The sequence below is a fragment of the Paralichthys olivaceus genome, chromosome 2, assembly GCF_024713975.1.
Source record: "Paralichthys olivaceus isolate ysfri-2021 chromosome 2, ASM2471397v2, whole genome shotgun sequence".
NCBI lineage: Eukaryota > Metazoa > Chordata > Actinopteri > Pleuronectiformes > Paralichthyidae > Paralichthys > Paralichthys olivaceus.
This window is the reverse complement of record NC_091094.1, coordinates 9,943,922-9,964,586: the sequence shown is the minus strand read 5'-3', so window position 1 is coordinate 9,964,586 and position 20,665 is coordinate 9,943,922. Positions and strand designations below refer to the sequence as shown.

The 20,665-nt window shown below is 40.8% G+C and overlaps 1 protein-coding gene across 2 annotated transcripts; it reads right to left on the bottom strand.

The window, feature by feature from the left end:
* Window positions 1–4,249: 4,249 nt before the first annotated feature.
* myg1 (myg1 exonuclease) lies at window positions 4,250–20,168 on the bottom strand. 2 transcript variants are annotated; one of them, XM_020096473.2, is made up of 8 exons: window positions 19,840–20,156; window positions 18,842–18,954; window positions 15,472–15,631; window positions 14,136–14,285; window positions 12,647–12,769; window positions 11,894–12,075; window positions 4,517–4,746; window positions 4,250–4,419 (listed from the first exon to the last, which is right to left on the bottom strand). In XM_020096473.2, exons 1-7 carry the CDS (start codon window positions 20,098–20,100, stop codon window positions 4,557–4,559), a joined length of 1,179 nt encoding a protein of 392 aa, XP_019952032.2. In that variant the 5' UTR covers window positions 20,101–20,156; the 3' UTR covers window positions 4,250–4,419; window positions 4,517–4,556. The 2 variants fall into 2 exon arrangements, with proteins under 2 accessions (XP_019952032.2, XP_019952031.2); XM_020096472.2 differs by having other exon boundaries at window positions 4,250–4,746; window positions 19,840–20,168.
* Window positions 20,169–20,665: the final 497 nt, after the last annotated feature.

Genomic DNA, 20,665 nt, shown 5'->3' with positions numbered 1-20,665 from the left:
TGTGTGTGTGTGTGTGTGTGTTGTGGGGACACGTGCGCCCCCATCAGGCCATCACCTCATTACACCGTGGGATCAGTCTGGTTTCTGAGAAAGCATCACTCACCTCCACACGAGATATTAACTTAATTACTTGCAGGTTTAATTAGATTTTTCTGTCATTTGTCATGTCTTCTTTCACAAATTTGATTCAATCACAAGTGAAACAGACAAACAAAACACACACACTGTAATCGCAGGATTTATGTTAAAAATGTGAAATGTCACCTTCAAACCCATGCACGTGTAGTAGGTGTCAGACAAGGTGATAATATATAACTGTCGAGGTAAAACAAAGAAGAGTGTAGAGCTGAAACAAATATGATTAAAGGGAAGATGCACCTCTGATCACTCATGTCTGTGCTTCAAGGCACAGTACTGGAGATGAAGTGGACACACACTTCATCCATCATGTGATGTAAAGACTGCTGCAGATCACAGATCCACAGATCCACCCTGCATCATGTTGAGAATGAAGAGTGATTTCAACACATAATGTATCAGTCAGATGCATGCATGGATTTACAAACACGGGAGGAGAAAGGCACATGGACACGCACTTACTCAGGGTCACACATTTCCATATAAATAACAAGGACGAGACGCACGTTCAGCACACCATTCACACACTGTGCAGAAAACTGTTATACACAGGGGTCTGCTCTCAGCATGAGTGCCCTGCTATCCTTTTCCTCTTCTATCATGAGCAGCAAGAAATCTGTCCATCTACCAGAAGAGCCCTCAGGGGGGGAAGGATGAGTCTGACAGCCCCAATGGCAAAACGTATCCGTCCTCTGCCTGTCCCGCTGCCGTCAACCTGCTAAAAAAGAATGTCGACCATTTTGACTGCATGACGAATATAATCCAGAATTCTGCAAGTATCATCGATTTTTAAAAACTATTTTGCTGCTGAATTTCTGTGAATGTTTTGAACATGACAAGCTGAGTTTTGTGGAACAAAGAAAGTGCATAATTAGAGAGCCTGTTGTCATGTACACCTTTAATATATTAAAAGAGATATTTTGAGCAAAATAAGAGGTCAACGCCCCGGCTGAGCATTTCCAACTTAACACTACAGTAATAAAAACGACAGTCTGAGGTTCTTCTGTATTCGTTTTTGTTTGAAAACAGCTTTTTCAAAGTAAAACTATTTCTATCCACATGAGTGTTTTGGCACCATATCAGGTTTTATCCTCAACACTCCTGAAAACACATATCACGTGATCACTCACTGGGCAGGAGCGTTCCAGTGTACACAGGAATAGCTTGAAAAACACGGCTGCAGAGTTTTCATACTAAAACAGGGCGTTTTCAAACTTCTCTGTTTTAGCGGCTCTGAAACTCCAGAGTAGTGTGGACGCCAGGAGTTGATGTGTTTTTTAAAATGAAAACGTGGCAGTGTAGATGCCTGAAAAAAAAACGGATCTCGACAGCCATGGTTTGTGAAGACACAAATGAAAATGAACGTAGATGAAGACTAGGGCGGGGCCATATTGGCATATTAATAGATATAGTCATACGAAGTGAAGAGGGAGGATTACATTTAATCCATTTTAAGACCAAGAGGAGAATCTTTTGTACTGACAAACTTTTTGAATGTGTAATTTTGAGGAGCAAAGTGGAGTTGTCGGGGCTGTAAAAGGCTGCTGGAGTAGGACTTTAAATGAATTGTGTTTTTTGTCTATTTTCCTGTTCAGTGAACTGAGAGTAAAAGCCATGATTTTGGGTGAGAGGTTCAATTTACAGCAAGAAAAGTAAGAGTCCAGTCAGGACAGAGTGTGGTTTTTCAGGAAGCAATTGAAAAAGATGTTCATGCCTGACAGCAGCTGGTTGATGAGAGTGTGAGTCCCACTGAAAAAAAACTGACTTCAGTAAAGTGCTGCCGTTTGACATCACCGTGGTTTGTTTGGCTATCGTCCTCCGGGGGGGGGGGGGGGTTCACCAAATGAACCTCACACAAATCTGTAAACAGAGAGAGGCAGAGGAAAAGATCTGACAGCTCGGAGCAGGTTTCCACTCTCTCAAGAAACAGAGCGCATGTTTGGTTGTGATTTTCTTCTATTATCTGGTGCTGTGAAAACAAAGCAGGACTAACAGCACAAAAGACATGTCCGACTGTTCGAGAGATGGAGATAAAGAGGCAGTGGAGCATTTCTCGTAACTAGCCTGTCTCTCTCATGGGAATGGCTCCACTAACAACAGGTCAGGCTGAGGGCAGGTGTTCTGCTGAGGCTCTCAGTCGCCATTTTTTCCACTGTGACCAACTGGGAGTTGCCAGGGCTGTCGTCTGAAAAATGCTTACAACAGAGGAGCAGCACAAAGGTTTAATCTGCTGCTGTGTTGTTAGAAAACTACGCGCAGAGGAAAAAAAGCACCCCTGCTGACAAAATACAGTATTAAAAAATATTGCTTTGTAGGTGGTTCGACAGGGAAGGATTTCATGCTGGCTCAGTCTATCTGGATCAGGAGGGGGGAGCGTTGGGTGGAATGCAGGAAAAGACTTTCCAGGATTTGAAAATCCAATAGGCAAGTGCACTTGATTGCGAATAAGCCTGGAATTGTGCATGCAGCGTTTAAGAGGTGTCTGGAAACTTAAATCAATACATATTACGCTACAATCAGTGTTTTTCCCTCTTCCTTCCTTTCAGTGTGATGTTTCTCTCAAAGCGTCTGTGATTACACCGTCACATTGAACGCACCTTCGCAATCCCCTGCCTCCTTTCAGCAAGGGAGGCTGGGGGAAAGGGGGGCTATCGTCTGTATCTCTCATAACAACACAAGGATGGCTGAGAGAGATTACAATGAGAACCACGTGACTGTAAAAGGCTGTCACAAATGTGTATAGATTGGATTGAGACCCTGGAAAAGGTCCAGCAAAATAGAGAGTAATAACACTAAAGTGTGTGTGTATGTGAGAGAGAGAAACAAAGGTAGTGTGGAAAAGAAGATGTCAGAGGAAGAGTACTTTTCTAAATCCATTATTGCACTCTCAGGATAAAGGAGACAATAACTAAGCACTTGAGACTAAATACAGATTAGATGATACACTAAGATCCTCATTGTTATGTCTATGTGGTACGTTTGCACGTGATTTTATTTAAAGGTGTAGCAGTGCTCCCTCATAAAAAGCTTCTGTTTCATAAGCAGAGGAACATTAACAGCACATGAACCATTGTTTTTATTCTCTGCAATGGCATTTCCACTGTGATGTAAATAAAATGAAATTATAGAGCAAATGTGTTACATGGCGAAGAGGCAGTAAGGGAGGAGTAGCAGATAGAGCGACGGGGAATGGAAATTTGGAGCATAAATGAGAAAATTCAAGGCCCCAACCCCCCCGAGCGTTATTACAGGGAAATTGACTGTACACCGCGTCTCACTGTGGAGGTAACCTTGTCAAGACACTGGCTGCCCCAACGAGCAACTCTTTGTGCTGCTTGCAAATTCAATTTTCTCCGAATTAAACAGGCCTCATTATTGACGCTTTGATCGTGCAGCCAGAGGAAGTGGCCCTGCTTCTCTTTGTAGTGCTGCAGTTCATTTAGGCACGTCTGTAAATGAAAGGATGAAACCGCTGTCCAGGTGTGTGTGTGTGTGTGTGTGTGTGTGTGTGTGTGTGTGTGTAAACCGACCCTTTAAAGGTAAAGTCTATGGTATTCACAGGCTTTGAAGATGCCAGAGCTGGTCCATGACACGGCAGCTGACGTTCAGTACATACGTCACACTAATGTTCCACTATTAATCCAAATATGACAATAACAGCAATTTAATAGAAGTCATGTCAAAAGCTAATGATATTCTGAATTAAATGTGGGTTATTTTGATAATATCTGTTTGTATGTAAGCAGAACATTTGGAATATGTGTCTCAAATTAATTTTTCTTTCTTCAGCAGTACAGATCATAGACTTTATATAAAGAAGGACGACATGTCAGAACCCTAAAAGTGAAGCCGAAGTTTCTCGATTGCCAAAGACCGCTGCTGTTTGTTTCTGTCATTTTAGGTAGTTCACACTAACGTATGTCAATGTTAATTTAGTGTTTATCAGCTTTTATTCTTCTTTTCATTATCATCATTGTTTTGGGAAAAAGGGAACCTGGAATATTTTGTGCATAGTGAACATAGTGAGCAAAAATCAAGAGCTTGGGAAACAATATGAGATTTGTGGATTTAACCCAATACTAAGATGTTTCAAGAACCAGAATTAACAGAATTTAATCCAAATAGTCTTTTATTTCAAATGAATACCAAAACAAATTTTAGTACAGATGGAGAGAAGAATAATATGCCTACACATTATGATTCAGAGTGAGTGTTTATAAACGTAAGTATTAGGGAAATGTTCCAAGGTTATTTGGCGGGCATTTCCATACCATCCCAATTCTGGCAAAACGGAAACAAATCATTAGCCCTGGGTGGGACGAACAATCTGCAAGCTAGGAAAACATTTTAATCCTTGCCATCCTTTCTGAAGACTAACCCGAGAACAAAATGTGCTGTTGGCCTCCCTCTCCAACCGGTCAGCTGCTTCCATTTTTAGGGGACTGGGCTGCAGCCTGCAGGGTCCTCCGGGCCATCTCTAGGGCGCCTTCCTGGGTCTTGTTCCCGCCAATAAAGCCTCCAGTGTGGACGAAGATGCAGCCCTTAATCCCGCTGAGCTCCGACAGCGCATCATCTCTAATGCCACGCCACTCCTCTAGCAAGGACAGCCTGGGAGAGGAAGACAGAAGGGCAGGTTGGCTCACAGATGGAGTATGCTATGTGGTCGGATGCTCACTTCCTGTTGACACACTGGGCTGTACATGTCTGCGCAAGCAGAAAAGCAGCAAATATAACACTAACCCAGGAGTCCTATAAACAAAATATCAATATATGAACAGAATAAAACCAAATCAAATTGAATCTTTCATGTTCATTGGTAGAGTCAATTTATGAAGCAGAATTACCAAACATTTTCTGCCCATGTATTCTCAAATGTGAAGATTTGTGTCCTTGCTTTGTCTCATATATAAAAAAAACCCAAAGACGTTTATACGTTTTTTGGGACAAAACAAGCATAAAAACTTCACATTGGATGTTTGACAACAAAAAATCAATAATGAAGCACTGAAAGCAATTAAAAACCTAAATAAATGAGAATTTTCTTCTGTTATTTTCTGTATGGCTTCTACACTAAGACTTAAATTGCTCTTGGTTTTCTAAGATTCCATGACCTGGAGAATGTGAGGTAAACTGCAGTAACCCTTATATACAGCACCATTGCATTCATGTCGACTGACGACTGAAATCAGCTTTGTCCCTCTCCAGTGAGGTGGAAAAATCACAGATTGACACTGCAGTCAGAGGGACAAGTGGTGGCAGCGGAGACAACAGGCAATCTTACAAAGTAGAGAAAAGATTGGCTCCGCCAGGATTTACGAGCTGACCTCAACAACGTGTCTTTGGATGTCGTGTACACAGGCTGAAAATTCATAAAAATGTAGAGCAGCTCATTTACCCTGGATGAAGCACAGACCTCTGTCTATAGCCTGGCACATGGTTTAAAACACATTACGTGAGTGTGTGTCTGTGTGTGTGTGATTCCTGTGTTGAGTTATTATCTCCTTCCTCTCAGACCACTGTATTGTCTGTGTGTATAATAATTGATAGATTTAGTCGTCTTTCATACCGATTCTGATTTCATTCTGCCTCATCACTTCATCGTTCACCTCTCAACCTTCCACTGCTTCTGAAATAGACTTGAAAAGCCTTAAAAACTCACTCAATCTGCTAAAAGGCATCAAGTTTCATTATAAAATGTCATGTCAACCTCAGGCTTCTCTTCCTCGCTGTCACACGCCCGATGAAGTATGGAACAGCTCAAACTTTAGAGAATTAAAGCGAAACGCCTGTCAAAAAGTTTGAAATGACTCAAATGTTTTCTCTCTTCCTTTTCAACACTCCTTACCATTCTGTATAACATATAAGATTCAGGATGTGAGGAGTTTCAAAATCACCAGAAATCAAGCAAAAAGCAAAATAATTCAAAATGTTGATGTGTACACGTGCAGTGAAACACGATTTTTCTCGGAGTCCTTTCACCAGCAGTCTGCACAATCTTATCCCCATTAAGACTGTCATAAGACAACATGGGGAGAAAAGCATGACGAACCCGTAATCCCTGTTAAATGAACCGAGCAATCAATAGCTTCCCAGTATGGCTGGAAAACGAGCTCAGCGGAAAGGTCAACAGGGCTGGTAATGAGGAAAAGAGGGGGATGACTGTTGTTATGACAGGCCAGGAAGCTCTGACTCTCAAGACGACCGATGTCTAAAAATAAGGCCACAATTAGCAAATCACAATTTTCCTGGCATAAGGACCCCAGTTCAGTTTAAGCTGTTGAACCAAGCAGTTGAAAGTCGCCACCTTCTGCTATTTCATAAAAATTATTTTGCAGCCTGATGACTCAAAATTCATGGACACAATTTATGTGCTAGAGAATTTAAACACTTTATTCTTCTTCTATCAACAGGAGCCATATTACCAGAGATTTAGCCAATTGATATCAAAAGAGGGAAAAAAGAGACAAATATGTTCTTTGAAAGAAACAGTTAACTAGGGCTTTTTCTTGGAAATTGCAATTAGCGAACCTTTTAATGATCTCTTAATTAAAATATATATTTTTACATATTATATTTTTTTCCCAGAAATGTCCTGATTGACCTAGTCATCTTTTATCATTATGCTATATTTTCTATCTCAGAGGAAGGTCTGCTTCCTTCTTCTGGCTCACATTTCCTTAGCAATGCAATGCTGATAAAAATAGACCCTGTTCTCCCCCAGGTGCAGTCGCAGGGACACAGGTGATAACAACACACCTTTCGCAAGTCGGCACTTGTATACGTGGAGGAAGCGGGCCACCCAGAGACAGAGCCATCTGGAGCTCTACTTTTTATCCATCTCAACGGCCATTGTTCTTATGTCGCTCCACACCAACCAGCATGTTTCCATTACAATAAATCTTTTGAGGTAGGACCACACACAGGTGCCTGTATCTTTTTAGTTGAAAGGGCTGTTGCCTGATGAGATTCTGCAACAGAGTGGGGGGGGGGCTGAGCACAGGGATGAGGCAAGGGAGGGGTGGTGGGTGTGAAAGGTGAGAAGGTAAGATAGGGATGGAGGAATTGGGTGGAGAAATTGGATTAACAGGGGGGAGCAAGCCATATCGTGAAAAAAGGTGGCGAACTGGAATAGAGCCACTATAGGAATCAGACATAAATAGCATACATTAGAGAGAAAGAGAGAGACAGAGAGGAGGAAAAGAAACACTAATAGGAGAGCCAGGAGTAATGGGCCCTCATGAAAAGATGTGGAAATAGAAAGAAAGAGTGCAGCTGATATGAAAAACATATCCCAACCTCTTCCTGTTTCTTTGGGCATGATGTGCTCTGGAAGCCCCCTACTGCTCCCAAGCAACCCACAGTGAATCATTGATGAGACGAGTCAAACCAGGGATAAAAGCCTCAGGGCACATACTGTCAGCGGTAACGACACATTTAAAAAACACGGTGGTCGGGTGGAACGGTGGCGAAGAGACCATCTGCTGTGGTCGTCTGGTCTCACGTCTGAGGTATCGGAGAAGAATTTGACATTTGAAATTCTTCTCAGAGGGATTTAGAGTCTGAACAACACAGGGTGACTACAGCTATACACAAGTTAAATCTGAGACTTTTATACCTTTTTAATACCAATTCAAATTCAATTTCAGACAAATCTCACAGTGGAATATTGGCTCTAGTGAATTCAAATGTGTTTTTATAAGTTGACTGTTGGACCTTGGCAGAGCTATGCCCTCTACTGAGCGCCCTTCTCTTTTGTAAGATTCAATTTAAGACATTAAAAAACCAGCAACCACCCTGCAACATACTACATCCTCTCTCTTTAAACCAAATAAGTGTAACATTTAAAAAGGGAGACATTTCATGTAGGAGCAATTGGTCCTACTGGACAAATTTCACATTAAGAGACAGAAGCGGAAGTAGAATTATTATTTGCAGAATCAGAAAGACCAAATTATAGTTAAAGTCTGTATGATCTTTTATAATAATGAACAGAATCTTTTAGCAATTACAATCCATTGTATTTTCTGAATGGGATTTTTTGGAGGCGGCCTTAAATACCCGCATTGCCCACCTGCTGCAACATTTCATATTCCCGTATATTTACACACATGTATGATTAAAATGACAATAAAACTGCACTTGACATGTTTTGCGTCGCTCTTGGCTAAACTGATGAGAACAGATAAAAAGTGGGATAAGAGTTTGTAGGAGTTGGAGCCAAACGAATCTGCCCATTTCTGAATTGGATCCAAAAATGTAAATGAGTTTCAGAACTCTTTTTTCAAGTCAATATTTTTCATCTCTGTAGTTTCATGAAGCACAAATCACAACCAATATTCTTCCACCTTGGTGAAAAAGACTCGTTGCTATAACTTTGAAAAGCAGAGATCAGCATCAAACAGGACGAGTCATTAAAAGTTGGAGCACAGGAAAACAAGAGAGCATCATGGTGGTTGGAAAGATTTTCTATACCCAGTGATTTCCATACTTTCCATGATTTATTTGTGGCAGTCTGCCAAAACAGCAACACTGACCGCCACATGCTGATTTTCTCTCTCAAAGACACTGACAACAAGTATTCCTGTGAGAAGTCCTTCCTCTGAATCAAAGCATGATCGTATGCAGGAGGAAGGATTGTTGTTGGCTATTTTCTGTAGAAGCTGTTAGAATTTATCTGGGTGGTAGAGGTACGTTGTACAAACTGCATGTCAATGTTGACTGCGAGAACAAGGAGATAATGTTTTTCAAGTCTGATTCTGAGTGTTGGTAAATTAAAAAATAATTTCAAAGACATAGAAGGGCTCGTCCTGAGGAGACACAAAGACAGTCTGGACCAGAGGTCTTAGCAAAACAGATTACCTAGAAATCACACAAGGGAAAGCCGAACAGTGTGATTAGCTTTCCAATTAATTAGTTTTGAATATTTCCAGGGTTCAACCAGTGGTGCTGCAGCAGCTGGAGGAGAGGGTCAGGAAGAAAAAGCTGGAGCTAATAAAGAGAGAGATGAAGGAGAGGAGTACATGCTGCTGTGCAGAGCCAGTTAGGGCAGCACCAAATGTACACTGGTTTGTACACTGCTGCACACAATGTAAAATGTCACGTGCATGTTATGAGCAGTAGCAGCATTGCAGGTCAACGTGCACAAAATGCTTATCAGGTAAACGATTTCCCTCTAGAGGTAGGACACACAAACTTGATGGGTGGTAATTATTTGACAAATTCACACAAGGGGTCTTTGTCTTGTCAACACCATTTCTACTGAGCGGCACTAGGTGTCACTAGTGAATATTAATGTGATTTAATGAGCACGAATGAGGGACCTTTTGCTTAAGTGGCAGGCTTGAGGGGAGAAGTTCTCATTATGACCAAGAGAGAAGAAAATGCTCAACATTGAGGGACTGATGCACACAACCAGGAAAGGTGATATATTTCCATGCATGGCACAAACAATTCAAAATATCACAACATAAAGAATACTAATAGATATAATTGGTGAACAGTGATTCTAATGCAATTCTATTATTTCCAATTCAGTGATTGTCTCTTTCCCCTCTGCAAGCAGACCCTTCTGTGCTTGTGCTAAAAAAGGAAAACTTGAGGACCATGTACAGAATCCAGGAAAGTGTCTCCTTCTCTGATGTGCTCCATTCAGAGAGTTCAAAGTTGCACCAACAAAGCTTTGTGAACTGTATGATGTCGTTAGAAGAGCAAGGCCTCGTGGTATTCCATAGCAGCTTGACAAAAGCCCCCAAGTTCTTACAGATCCATGGAAACTGACGGTGGTGACGTGGAAGCAGAGTGCTTCCCCTGAGTGACGCAGAGTGTTCTAAAAGGGGAGCAATCATCAGCCATTTCACAATTCCTCAGCATCACAGTGATAAATGAAGAGAAAAACATTTCTTCTTCTCTGCGATTGCAATGAGCAAGACCAAGTTTCTGCAATCAAACAACTACATTGACTTAATCTGCAACAACATCCATGGTTTCGAAAAGTGTACTGAACATGCTATGCTAATTTGGGATCAGTCCAGCAAGAAACACAAGAAGGACCTTAGCGTTGTATGGCTGAACTATGAGAACGCACAACGTTGGTCCCAAAGATTTCAATATGAATACGTCAGCAAACTGTAGAATTACAAAAGATGAAAGAAGACATTATTGAATTTTGTACAGGCGATAATGGCGACTAAAGGAAGAATCCCAATGTCTTGCGACATCCTCATAAACTGTTTGAATAAAAAAAAGAACATGACCAGATACCCATTAAACTCCCTTCATGTATTAGTTGATTATTGACACACACACGGCTCATTTGGTTTTCAGGCCAAAGCAGCTGAGGTCCCCCACTGACTCAACCACTACCACACTGAGGCAGAGACATCGTCCTATAGTGGTCAACCGAGATGTGAACTGATAAGTAAGCTGACAAGTCCATGAGAAGAGAGCATCCAGGAACTAAACAAAAGAAAATATTTGCAGTGTAGTGAACTAGTGGCAGAATGACAGACAGATGAATAGTGAATTGATCCCATGGGACATTAAGAATGAGAGAAAGACTGGAGAGCAAAAACCAGACCAATACAATATGTGAGTAGGAGGGGGTTGTGATTGTGAGAGCTGTTCAATAGAGTGTGAATCTCACATTCATAATATTCACCTTCATAAAAATCCTGGAGCAGAGCAGAGTGTTCCATTAACATTAGGAAAACAAAAAAGTAACACCTGAGTGAGAGAGGTGAGCCTGGAGAAAGGTCTCAGGGGGCTGCGTTGAGGATTGGGTGCGTTTACATCCTTTCAAACCCCTTGAGACGAGTGTGAGAAGAAAACAAAGAGATATTCTCACCGGATGACACGTCAGCCCTCTGGGTGGGTGTCAAATCGTCCAATATGTATGAAAGTTAAATCATCTGTCACAAGAGCTCATCTGGGAGACTCTGGAGCTGTGTCTGTCACTGAGTTTTCCACAGTGAGAGTTCAATAAATGTTTAAGTAAATAAATAATAAATCAATCAATCCTGTCTGTGAGAATCTGTTTGCTAGTCAGGGTCACAACATCCGTGCAAGTTCTGCATTCTTGATTTCTGCCGAGGTAACTCATGCAAGGGGCTCCTTATACACATGAGATCAAAAGCTTTACCTTGTGAAGCGGAAGTGCAATTTCATTCTGTGGGGGGGGTGCCACGTGCCAGGGCACCTGCTGCAAGCCACCTGGTTCTTAAAAGTGAAAGTGGCGTCCATATCCTCAGCAGAACAAACTCCAAGGTTTTCCCTCATCTGCAAACCTGTTTGTAATATTTATGATTAGGATCTCACGGTGCAGATCCTAGGGGTGAGGAGAGTGTGCTGATCAGAATCATTAGAATTGCATCTCCGCTCTTTGCAGGTGATGTGATTCTATTGGCTCATCAGGCTGTGACCTTTAGCCAACACTGGAGCGATATGCAGCAGAGTGTGAAGGGGCCATGATGAGAGCCAGCACCTTCAAGTGTGAGGAATTGGTTCTCTGCCCCAAGTGACTGATTTAAGTATCTGGAGGTTGTGTTCATGAATGTGATGAGGATGGAGCGGGAGATTGACAGGTGGGTTTATAGTGACATCAACAGTAATGCAGACAGTTGTGGTGGAGAGGGAACTGAGCTTGACGGCAGCGTTTTTAATTTTCCAGTTGATATTTTAACCGTAACTTATGACAGTGATGTCTGGGTCTGTAATTCGTATTTTAGCAAAACATTTTGAATTGGAAAAAATGGATTACCTGTTCTGAAAGGTGTTGAGCCCAGCAGGAACACACTGGACTCTCCACTGTTCGTTCTGGTCTGGGTACAGAACAAACTTGATGGGCGTCTCCACCTTGAGTTCATACTCCAGGGCAAACAGATGCTCCTTCCAGGGACACCCGCCCTGGGCAAACAACAGAACCTCTCCACTGGGATCTACCTGGAGATGTGAAGGGAACCGTGAAATTGCATGTTATATGCAAGATAAATGAGAAACACAAAAAAAGAGAGGTGACAATTGCAGTTTTTTGTGTAATTATTAGCGATAATCAAATGTTACAGCTTCATAATCAAGTATATAATCATGTCTTATTGTATATTACATGATTAACATGAGCTGAACGTGAGGCCAGAACACAGTATTTTGTTTTTGATATTAAAAATTTCAAGTTTTGAAAAAACTGGCAACCAAAATCTACTGGAACAGAAAATAGAAAAAAAAACACAGATATAAACTATGGAAATAAATCAGCCACTGTCAAATATCTCCTTCCAATAACACTAGAGAATTGAAAAAAAGGTCATTTAGAAAAATGTAATATTGAAAAAAGAAATGACCAAGACTATTATTGAAAAGAATGTAATAAATACATTTCAAAAAGTTTAAATTTCATGTTTGGAATCATTTAAGACTGTTATTGCGCCACACTAAACTATTGTCATCTCCTGGAGGAGATGGCTGAACAATTATTGAGTGATTAGATATGAACATTAGAAACACGGTCTAGTACCTGATGTCTTTGCTTAACAGCTTCCTCCACCACCGCACGAGCCGGCAACCAGGATGACTGGTAAAAATCCACACGGTCCAAGAACTCCTCCCCAACCATTTCCATGGCCTTCCTGAAACCCTCCTGGTGAAAACAGGAGTACACAGACAGAGTAATACTGTGAATTAATGTGACAGTAACACTGTAGCATACAGTGAAGGCAGAAATATACGGTTTTTGACAACCGACTAGACTTTAGATCTAATTTTGATGAAAGTGAAAAATAACTTGGTTGAAAATCCTCATTGCCTTTTGATGTGTCTAATGATCTCACAGATCTTTGCAGCAGTTGCGTCATCAGCTTCATTTCTCAAGAGAGCATGAGAAAGACAGATATGGATTCAAACACATGCTATCATGAGCACATGTGCACACCGTAGAATGTATATATACACACAGACAGTCTGCCATGTGAAATCCTAATCTGCATACATCTGACTGAGGGGTCTGCAATGTCCCTGAGTTTAACAGTTGTGGCTGGAGGAGAAAATCCATTTAGATTTCTCACTTATCACAAACAGCCACTGTTCAGAGTTCAGCAGGTCAGCCTACCATTAATTTATCTGCCAAACCTATTTCCAATTCAAATCCTTCTCACTCTTTTGAAATCTCAGAACTGTCTCACCTCTCGGTGTGAGTAGGGAAGTTGGAGGAAAGTGCCAGGATGTAAATCATGTGAACTGAAATATAGTAAAAGAAAAATAAATAAGAATAATCACAAATAGGCTACTCCCCTGGGATAGTCCCAGAGAATGGAAAAATGTTGGTATAGTCAACATATATGCAGCCAGGCTGCGATATCTCTTGAGATTCTGAAGAAAACAGGTGTTGTTCCCTGCAGGCCTCCCACTCCTGCACTAATGAGGGATAGAGGAGTCACTCTGGTCCATTTCTGGGGCTCTGTTGTTTCTGCCTCAATCTGAAAACCACCTCTGAACACAGAGCACACTGCATTAAGCCTGAGGTGTTTACCTCAAGATTCTTAACCTAATTTGTCTTTTTGTATCACTACAGGTTTCCAAGGTTGTGTGAGATCATCATGAAATTATGAAGACAAAAGCTTTTTTCTTTATTGGAACCCCATAGTAGAGCTGCCTTTTATTAAACATTCAGTTATCAAGCAGAAAGGGACAAAAGTCATTGACTCAGGACCTTGAAACGAGATATAATTTGTTTTGTTTCTCTTGTATTTTTGCATTTTGAAATAGATATGCTTTTTATCCTACCTGGTTTATCTGGAGTGAAGATGTTAGAGTCAAGATTTTTCATAAGATGAAACTGAATTTGGTTTATTGCTATTCATGTTTGTGGCTTATATATTTATATATGCAAGTTATAAGTTTGAATCAACTTAACTGGTGTAATTAAGTCCAACTTCATCACGTTGAGATAGAACACATGTTCTGTGAATAAGTACACATACACACACGCATCACTCACATGTGCTCACCTCAGTGTCCTGGCTCTTGCTGTTCCAGCGTGGGTTCAGGTGGCTGACACGTGCACTGAGCGTGCTGGAAATGGCGTAGCGGGCTTCCCCATCATACTGTGAAATGCCGTTATCTATGGCATCAACCTCCTCCACAAAGTTCTCGTACAGCTGCGATGAATTGAAAGAGACAATGTACTGTACATTTTATAAGGAAGTACTGGCCGGTCGGTGTAATAAAGACATACAGGACTTTCAGGGGAGAGAAATGCACTGAGATTACATTACCCTGATTGATTTGGACACTGTGTGGGCATTTACTGGATGCTAAATTGCAAGGCTGGATCATTAAACCAAGAGGAAATTGGCAAATTGCAGCTTTTTTGCAGTTCACTGGCAAAGCTCCAAGAACAAGTAGAAGAGGAACAGATATGCTTAAACATATTAAAGGCTGAAAAGTCAACTCCCCAGTACATCACAAGGTCGATCATCAAAGAGTTGACATTTTACAAGTGGAACTAAGCTTTGAGGCAAAAATAGAGGAACAGTTTGTTTGAACTGGCTGAGGATGAGACATGAAACATCCTAAAATAAACAATGCCTCGTGAGTAACAGGATTACTGTAGGCTTTCGACAAACTGACACATCAAAACTCCAATGTTAGCGTTATAATAGTGATAATATTCATGGTGACCTCAGATTGAGCTGCTTAATGTGCCTGACCATTTAAATCTCTATGTGCTGAGGCCTCCTGCTGGCTGAGCGGTCGAAAATACATTAAATACACTGCAGCGACTTCAGATTTAATGTGACAAAGAAACTGAAGCCGCTTTCAGACATGAACTGCAGATAATGTCTGAAATATTGGGTCTGGATATTTCCCTCTGCCTTCCATATGAAGAACGCAGCAGGCTATTATCCAGTTGTTCCTGTGTTCAAAACAACACTCAGGTGAGGGATGGTGCCTATAGGCAGAGCATGTAGGAGGCAGGACACGACAGATAAATTCAGTTGCAGAAATCCCATCTCTATGTTTACACCAAATTGACTCTTTTATTTCTAGTCCTACTCCACAACCAAGTGTCTGTTAAAGGCAAAATAAACGTAATTACAATATATTCAGGGACCCAGGGATTCAGGGCAGTGTTTTTGTTGAAAAAACAACCAGCAACATGAATAGGTGCTCTTTAATAAGATCATTTCCTTTTCTTTACCACTTAGCAGAATTTTGTGCCCTGACCCTAACACCTCCCCATGTTAAAAGTCAATATGTTTAAACTCAGCTAAGTGTTGTAAATAAAATACAATCAATGGTAATTCACAGCCTGTTGACAATCTGTCGTCACTCTCCTCTCACCTTGTCATAGAGCACCTCCAGCTGCCTGTCGCCCTCCTTCAGCTGCGTCAGCTGGGCCAGCACCCGACGACCAAAGTGCAGGTAGACCAGGCCGGCGGAGCTGAGTTTGGTCACCCACGGCTTCTCTGGATACAAACTGTGGTATGTGTCTGTAAACGTCCTGAGTAAAAAGACACCAATCCATTAGCTGACTACTACAGGAACAGCAAGGTTCTTATAAACAGCTGTTTTTCACATTTTATAGACAATAGATTAACAAATGAATCCTGCAGAATAATAATAAAAGTTCCCGAGAGATTGAGGCTACATCCATGATGATTTATTTTGAAAAACTATTTGCACACCCAGTTTATGTTCATGTAAAAAAAAGCAATTAAATCAAATTGCATTATTTTAAATGGCTGCAAGAATTGTGTCTCTGACATAGGAAACAAACAGACAGTGTGTATTTTTTAAAACTGAGAAAGAGTGCATGGACAATCAGAACTCAATGATTTCCATACTTCATATTAAGATTAAGGTTTGGGTGATTAAAAATTAGTCTACTGCTCATTAGTTGCTCAAAAACTGTTCATAGATTTTCCAAAAACTGCTGCAGCCAGATGTGTGCAGTGCATCTTTGGATGTGTATCAGATATCGTCAAGGGGACATGTCTCTCTTCAGCTTCAGGCAGCGAGTTAGCACTCGAGAGCCCACGGGAGAGTGTGTACACGTGAGAACACATAAATAAAAGCTACCGGAGGTCTCTCCTTAGCCACGTGCTGAGGTGGGTGGGCTCTAGTACTGAGCCACTGCTGGTCATTTAATTCAGGCTTAATTAGGATGCTTGGGCTGCAGCTCAGCGGAAAAAACTGGCCGTGAAATGAATGAGTGACATGCAATGTGGGGTGGGGGGGTAATCACAGCCATTAAAAGGACTAATTGGCCAAGCTGAGGCATTTCTATTCTGATTATCAGGAGATGAGAGTGAATGAGCGAGAGGAAGATTAGTGAAAGAAAGATACAGTTTACAAAGAGGAGTCATCAAACTTACTGTGAAAATGTGATTGAAGAAGATTAAAAAACCACGAGGTGAACCGACAGTATTTTGGTAAGTGTAGAACAACAAGCGTTTAAATATAAATACTATGGCTCCTGTATTGAATATCATTAGAAAGAAAAGAAGTTAATGATTCAATCAATAAAGTATTGACGACAAACATAATAGGCTGGTTTCAGCTGTGAGGGCTTTTCAATTTCAAACCATTTTAAACTGAATACCATGATGTGACCTGGATGAAATAAAATATCACACTAATTTGAACAACTCTCAACTTTTAACACTAAGAGTTTGAAGTTTGCAAGTAATGCAAACATAGGTAGAGACTGGAAACCAGAGAGAGCTCGATCCAGAAACTCTGCCACTATCAAAATGACAAAAAGGACAATAGTTTACGGGGGGTCATGTCCACTGACTTCCTGGAGTCTCACTGGCAAGACTCCAAATCACCCAAAAATAGTCAGTAGACAAATTAATTCTTTGAACAACCGACAGAACAAGTGAGTTCAGACGTGCTGGTAATTCATTTTGTGGCCTTTGGATGGAGTCAAACAAGCTATCCATCGCTGAGCTTCTATTAAAATGACAGACGAGTGGCTTTAATCTTCTCATCTTACTTTTGGCAAGAAACAATGTACAAAAAACTTTTCCCAGAATGTTGTTTTACTCTCTAAGTGGCTTAATTACTCTCGTATTTTACATTTTAATCGTGATGTATTGGTTTTGCTGTCAACTTGATGTGCACTTGGTCACCATTTAAAAATTAAAAGCGTTATTGAGATCTAATCGTTCTTGGCAACTCCTTATCCATCTTCCTGCAGAACCCCGGCCCATCCATCACTGCCATCACCACCACCTTGCTCCCATCTGCATATGTGAGTGACAGCCGCATTCTCCTGCGGCCCCTGACGGTGTCGTGGCCTCGTGAGCCATCAGCAGGGGGCTTTTCACTTGAAGAAGCGCTAATTATCACTAACCGCCTGCCAGGAAGAGAGCTCTGGCACATCTTTATCACCGTGGTCATAGAAGCTATCACTGATTATCATCAGGACATTAAGCTGAGACAACTGGAGTGGGCTGATTACTCCACGTGACGAGACTTTGAGTGAATGCAATCACTTGGAAGGAACTTTGGACGGAAATGTAGCAGAATACAGGGAGGCTGGTCATTCATGATTGAAATTAATCAGAGGGCTTCAAGGATGTCAGAGACCTTGATCCCAGAAATCCTCTCAACCTTGGACCCAATTATAATGAATATTTATAGTTTTGTTTTCTGGACAACAAAAAAAAAGAGTGATGAATCTGAAATCCAGTTTTATTTACCCGTCTAGAGTTTAGGATGACATCATGGCAGCTAATAAAAAATGTGTCATCTAAAGAGGCTCATGTTTACAGATGGGTCAATACATGTGTCAACACAATAATACAAATATAACACAAAAATCAATTTGCATCTCTTCTCACTACACTTTGGCTAAGAAGATGGTCTAAGCTAAATGTCGCTTACATGTTGCACTTTGTAGTTTGGCTTTTTTAAGGTTAACGTACTTAAATGATTCTTGCTGCTTTGGTTTGTACCCTCGTGGCAGAATGCACTAATTGAACGTCGCTTTGGATAAACGCGTCAGTTAATTGATATGTAATGTTCATGTAATATGGGAGTGTATGCAAGTGAATCAGTGCAGACCTCATGACAATCTTTCTCACATCTGAAAACAATAAAAATGTAAATAATGTTGGATTTTTAAAACCAATATGGGTGTCAACATTTATGAGTAAAAATACTTAAACTGCTTTTTTTTTAAAAATATATTTCCTAATAAAGATCACTTGAATGTGTAAACTGGGACCAAGACTCTACATAATGTCTAAACTCTTTGGTTGAGTAACTGCAACAGTAAAAATCTTCTCAAACCACTGGAATGAACTTTAAGTCATTTAAATAGCTTCCAATTACTTTTTTTTTTTTTTTTTTTTAAATCCAGCTGATACAAATGTGTCTGCAAGGTGATAACATTGGCAGATAAATAGATTGTTACGTATTCCAAGTATGGCTTTAATTGAGTTAAGAGCTGTTTCCATGGCAATGCCTTATACAGACTATACTACTATCAGGTAAATATCAGAATACTGGTGTTCATGTTAACATGTCTAGTGCTGGAGTGGAGAGCAGGAACAAATCTGTTGTAATTAATTATGAGGGCTGTCTCTAAATGGAAAGAACCATTGTTAGAGATATTTGTTACATTTGTGATGTAACAAATATCCATATACTCCCCAATCTTCTATAAAAATATCTCAGCAGGTGCCCAGTGTCAGTGCCGTACCTCTGGTGATGGTCATAGCGGTGCTTCTTTGGGTCAAACTCTCCTCCCACGTCTACAACAATGTCGCACTCGGCCAGCTTCACTGGGTCCCTGGTCCGAACGATCTCAGCATCCTGAGAAATGAATAGAAGGATTTGTGGATCTGTCAGTATTTACTAGAAGTATCTGATAAAGTGGAAAAGAAGATGGTCAGGAAGTAAATGACATCTGGTTTTCATGTACAGATCCAGAGAGGTTTAATAAACCACATCAAACCAAGAGACAAACACACTGAAATAAATTCAATGACAACAATTAACTGTGCTGATAGCGTAGCCATGATTGGATCCAATGGAAATAAGCCTCTTGTAAATTGGGGCTCTCACCTTTACTTATCTGATCTGAGAATACACACAGTGTGATGATGTATTTAAAACATCATGTGGTTCCTCACACAGATATAACATTGTGTGTGATCTGCGCCTTGATTTGTCTATTTAGTTTCCAGAAATATTACAATCATGTGAAACAATACTGCATGAACTGTAATCTGAGAAAGAAGTTTGTTGTGTTTTCATTCTGGTGATGAGGTCACACCTCAGTCAACTCTTGCTGAATTGATTTATTTCTTGAATACTGTTTATCCGTATGGCTCCAGGTAATAAAGGTAATATAAAGATAATGTAGAAACACATACGTCTGATGAACACTTTTTCTTTGTGCTATTTCGACCTTACATAATAACATTAACATCATCTCACTGGAGATTAGTTTGGGATCTATTGCAGCTTTCAGGGAGATGCATCTTTCGATACAGCAGCGCCCCCGCCTGGTGTGGTGTAACATCACACGCTGTGGTGCAGCAGTTACAGGTGAACACGAGAAAACATCTGTCCACTGACGTGAGCAGGATTCAGCTCCAGCCAGATGTGCCTCCGGTGTCCGGGCTCATTACTCCGCAGCTGGACAAGACGCAGAGGTGACACACTGAGCATTAGCCACACGTTAGCATCTCTCACCTTGTACTCGGGCAGCTGGCGGAGGAAGAAGCAGGCCAGGACCTCGTCACAGTGGAAGCTGCCGTTGTGAGTCCCGATCTTGGTCATGTTGTCTGAGCGGAGTCTCTTCGCTTCACCGGACATGAAACTTGCTTTTACACGAGTCTCGTCAACGCGCAGCGAACAGCGGAGGTTAGCGTGTGGAGACACGAGCCGTGAAACTCTCAGCGGTTTAATAATGTTTGTCAAAACCCTGTTTTTAATCAAACCAAGTGTGATCATACCGAGGGACTCGCTTTCATTCACAACGGACCGCGTTGGTGGTGGCGGCGGAAGGATTTAGCAGCCGGACCGGATGTGGTGCGCTTGTTTTAGGAACCGGAGAACCCCGGAGAGCATATTAGTTTGTTGTTGTTGTTGTTTTTTATATAAATGTCCCATTCATAATTATTTGCAATACGTCTATTTTATGAAAGTAATGATTAATATGACTGAGGTGAACTAACTCACGAAATATTTTCTATTATTATTATTATTAGTAATAGTAGAAGTAGAAGTAGTATTGTTATATCATCATTATCATTATTACTATTATTATCATTATTATTATCATTATTATTATCATTATTATTATATCATTAGTATTAGTATTATTATTATTATTATTATCATTAGTTGTAGTAGTAGTATTAATATAATAAACATTAGTGTAGTTGAAGATTTGTTGGCTCAGTGTAATTTATACATCTGGAAGGATTTCTGTCTCCATTAAGAGCGATGAGATGCAATAGGATGTAATTGGGGTGGGGGGGTCGAAGGTCAGACTCGACTCAACCTCCCAACTCTC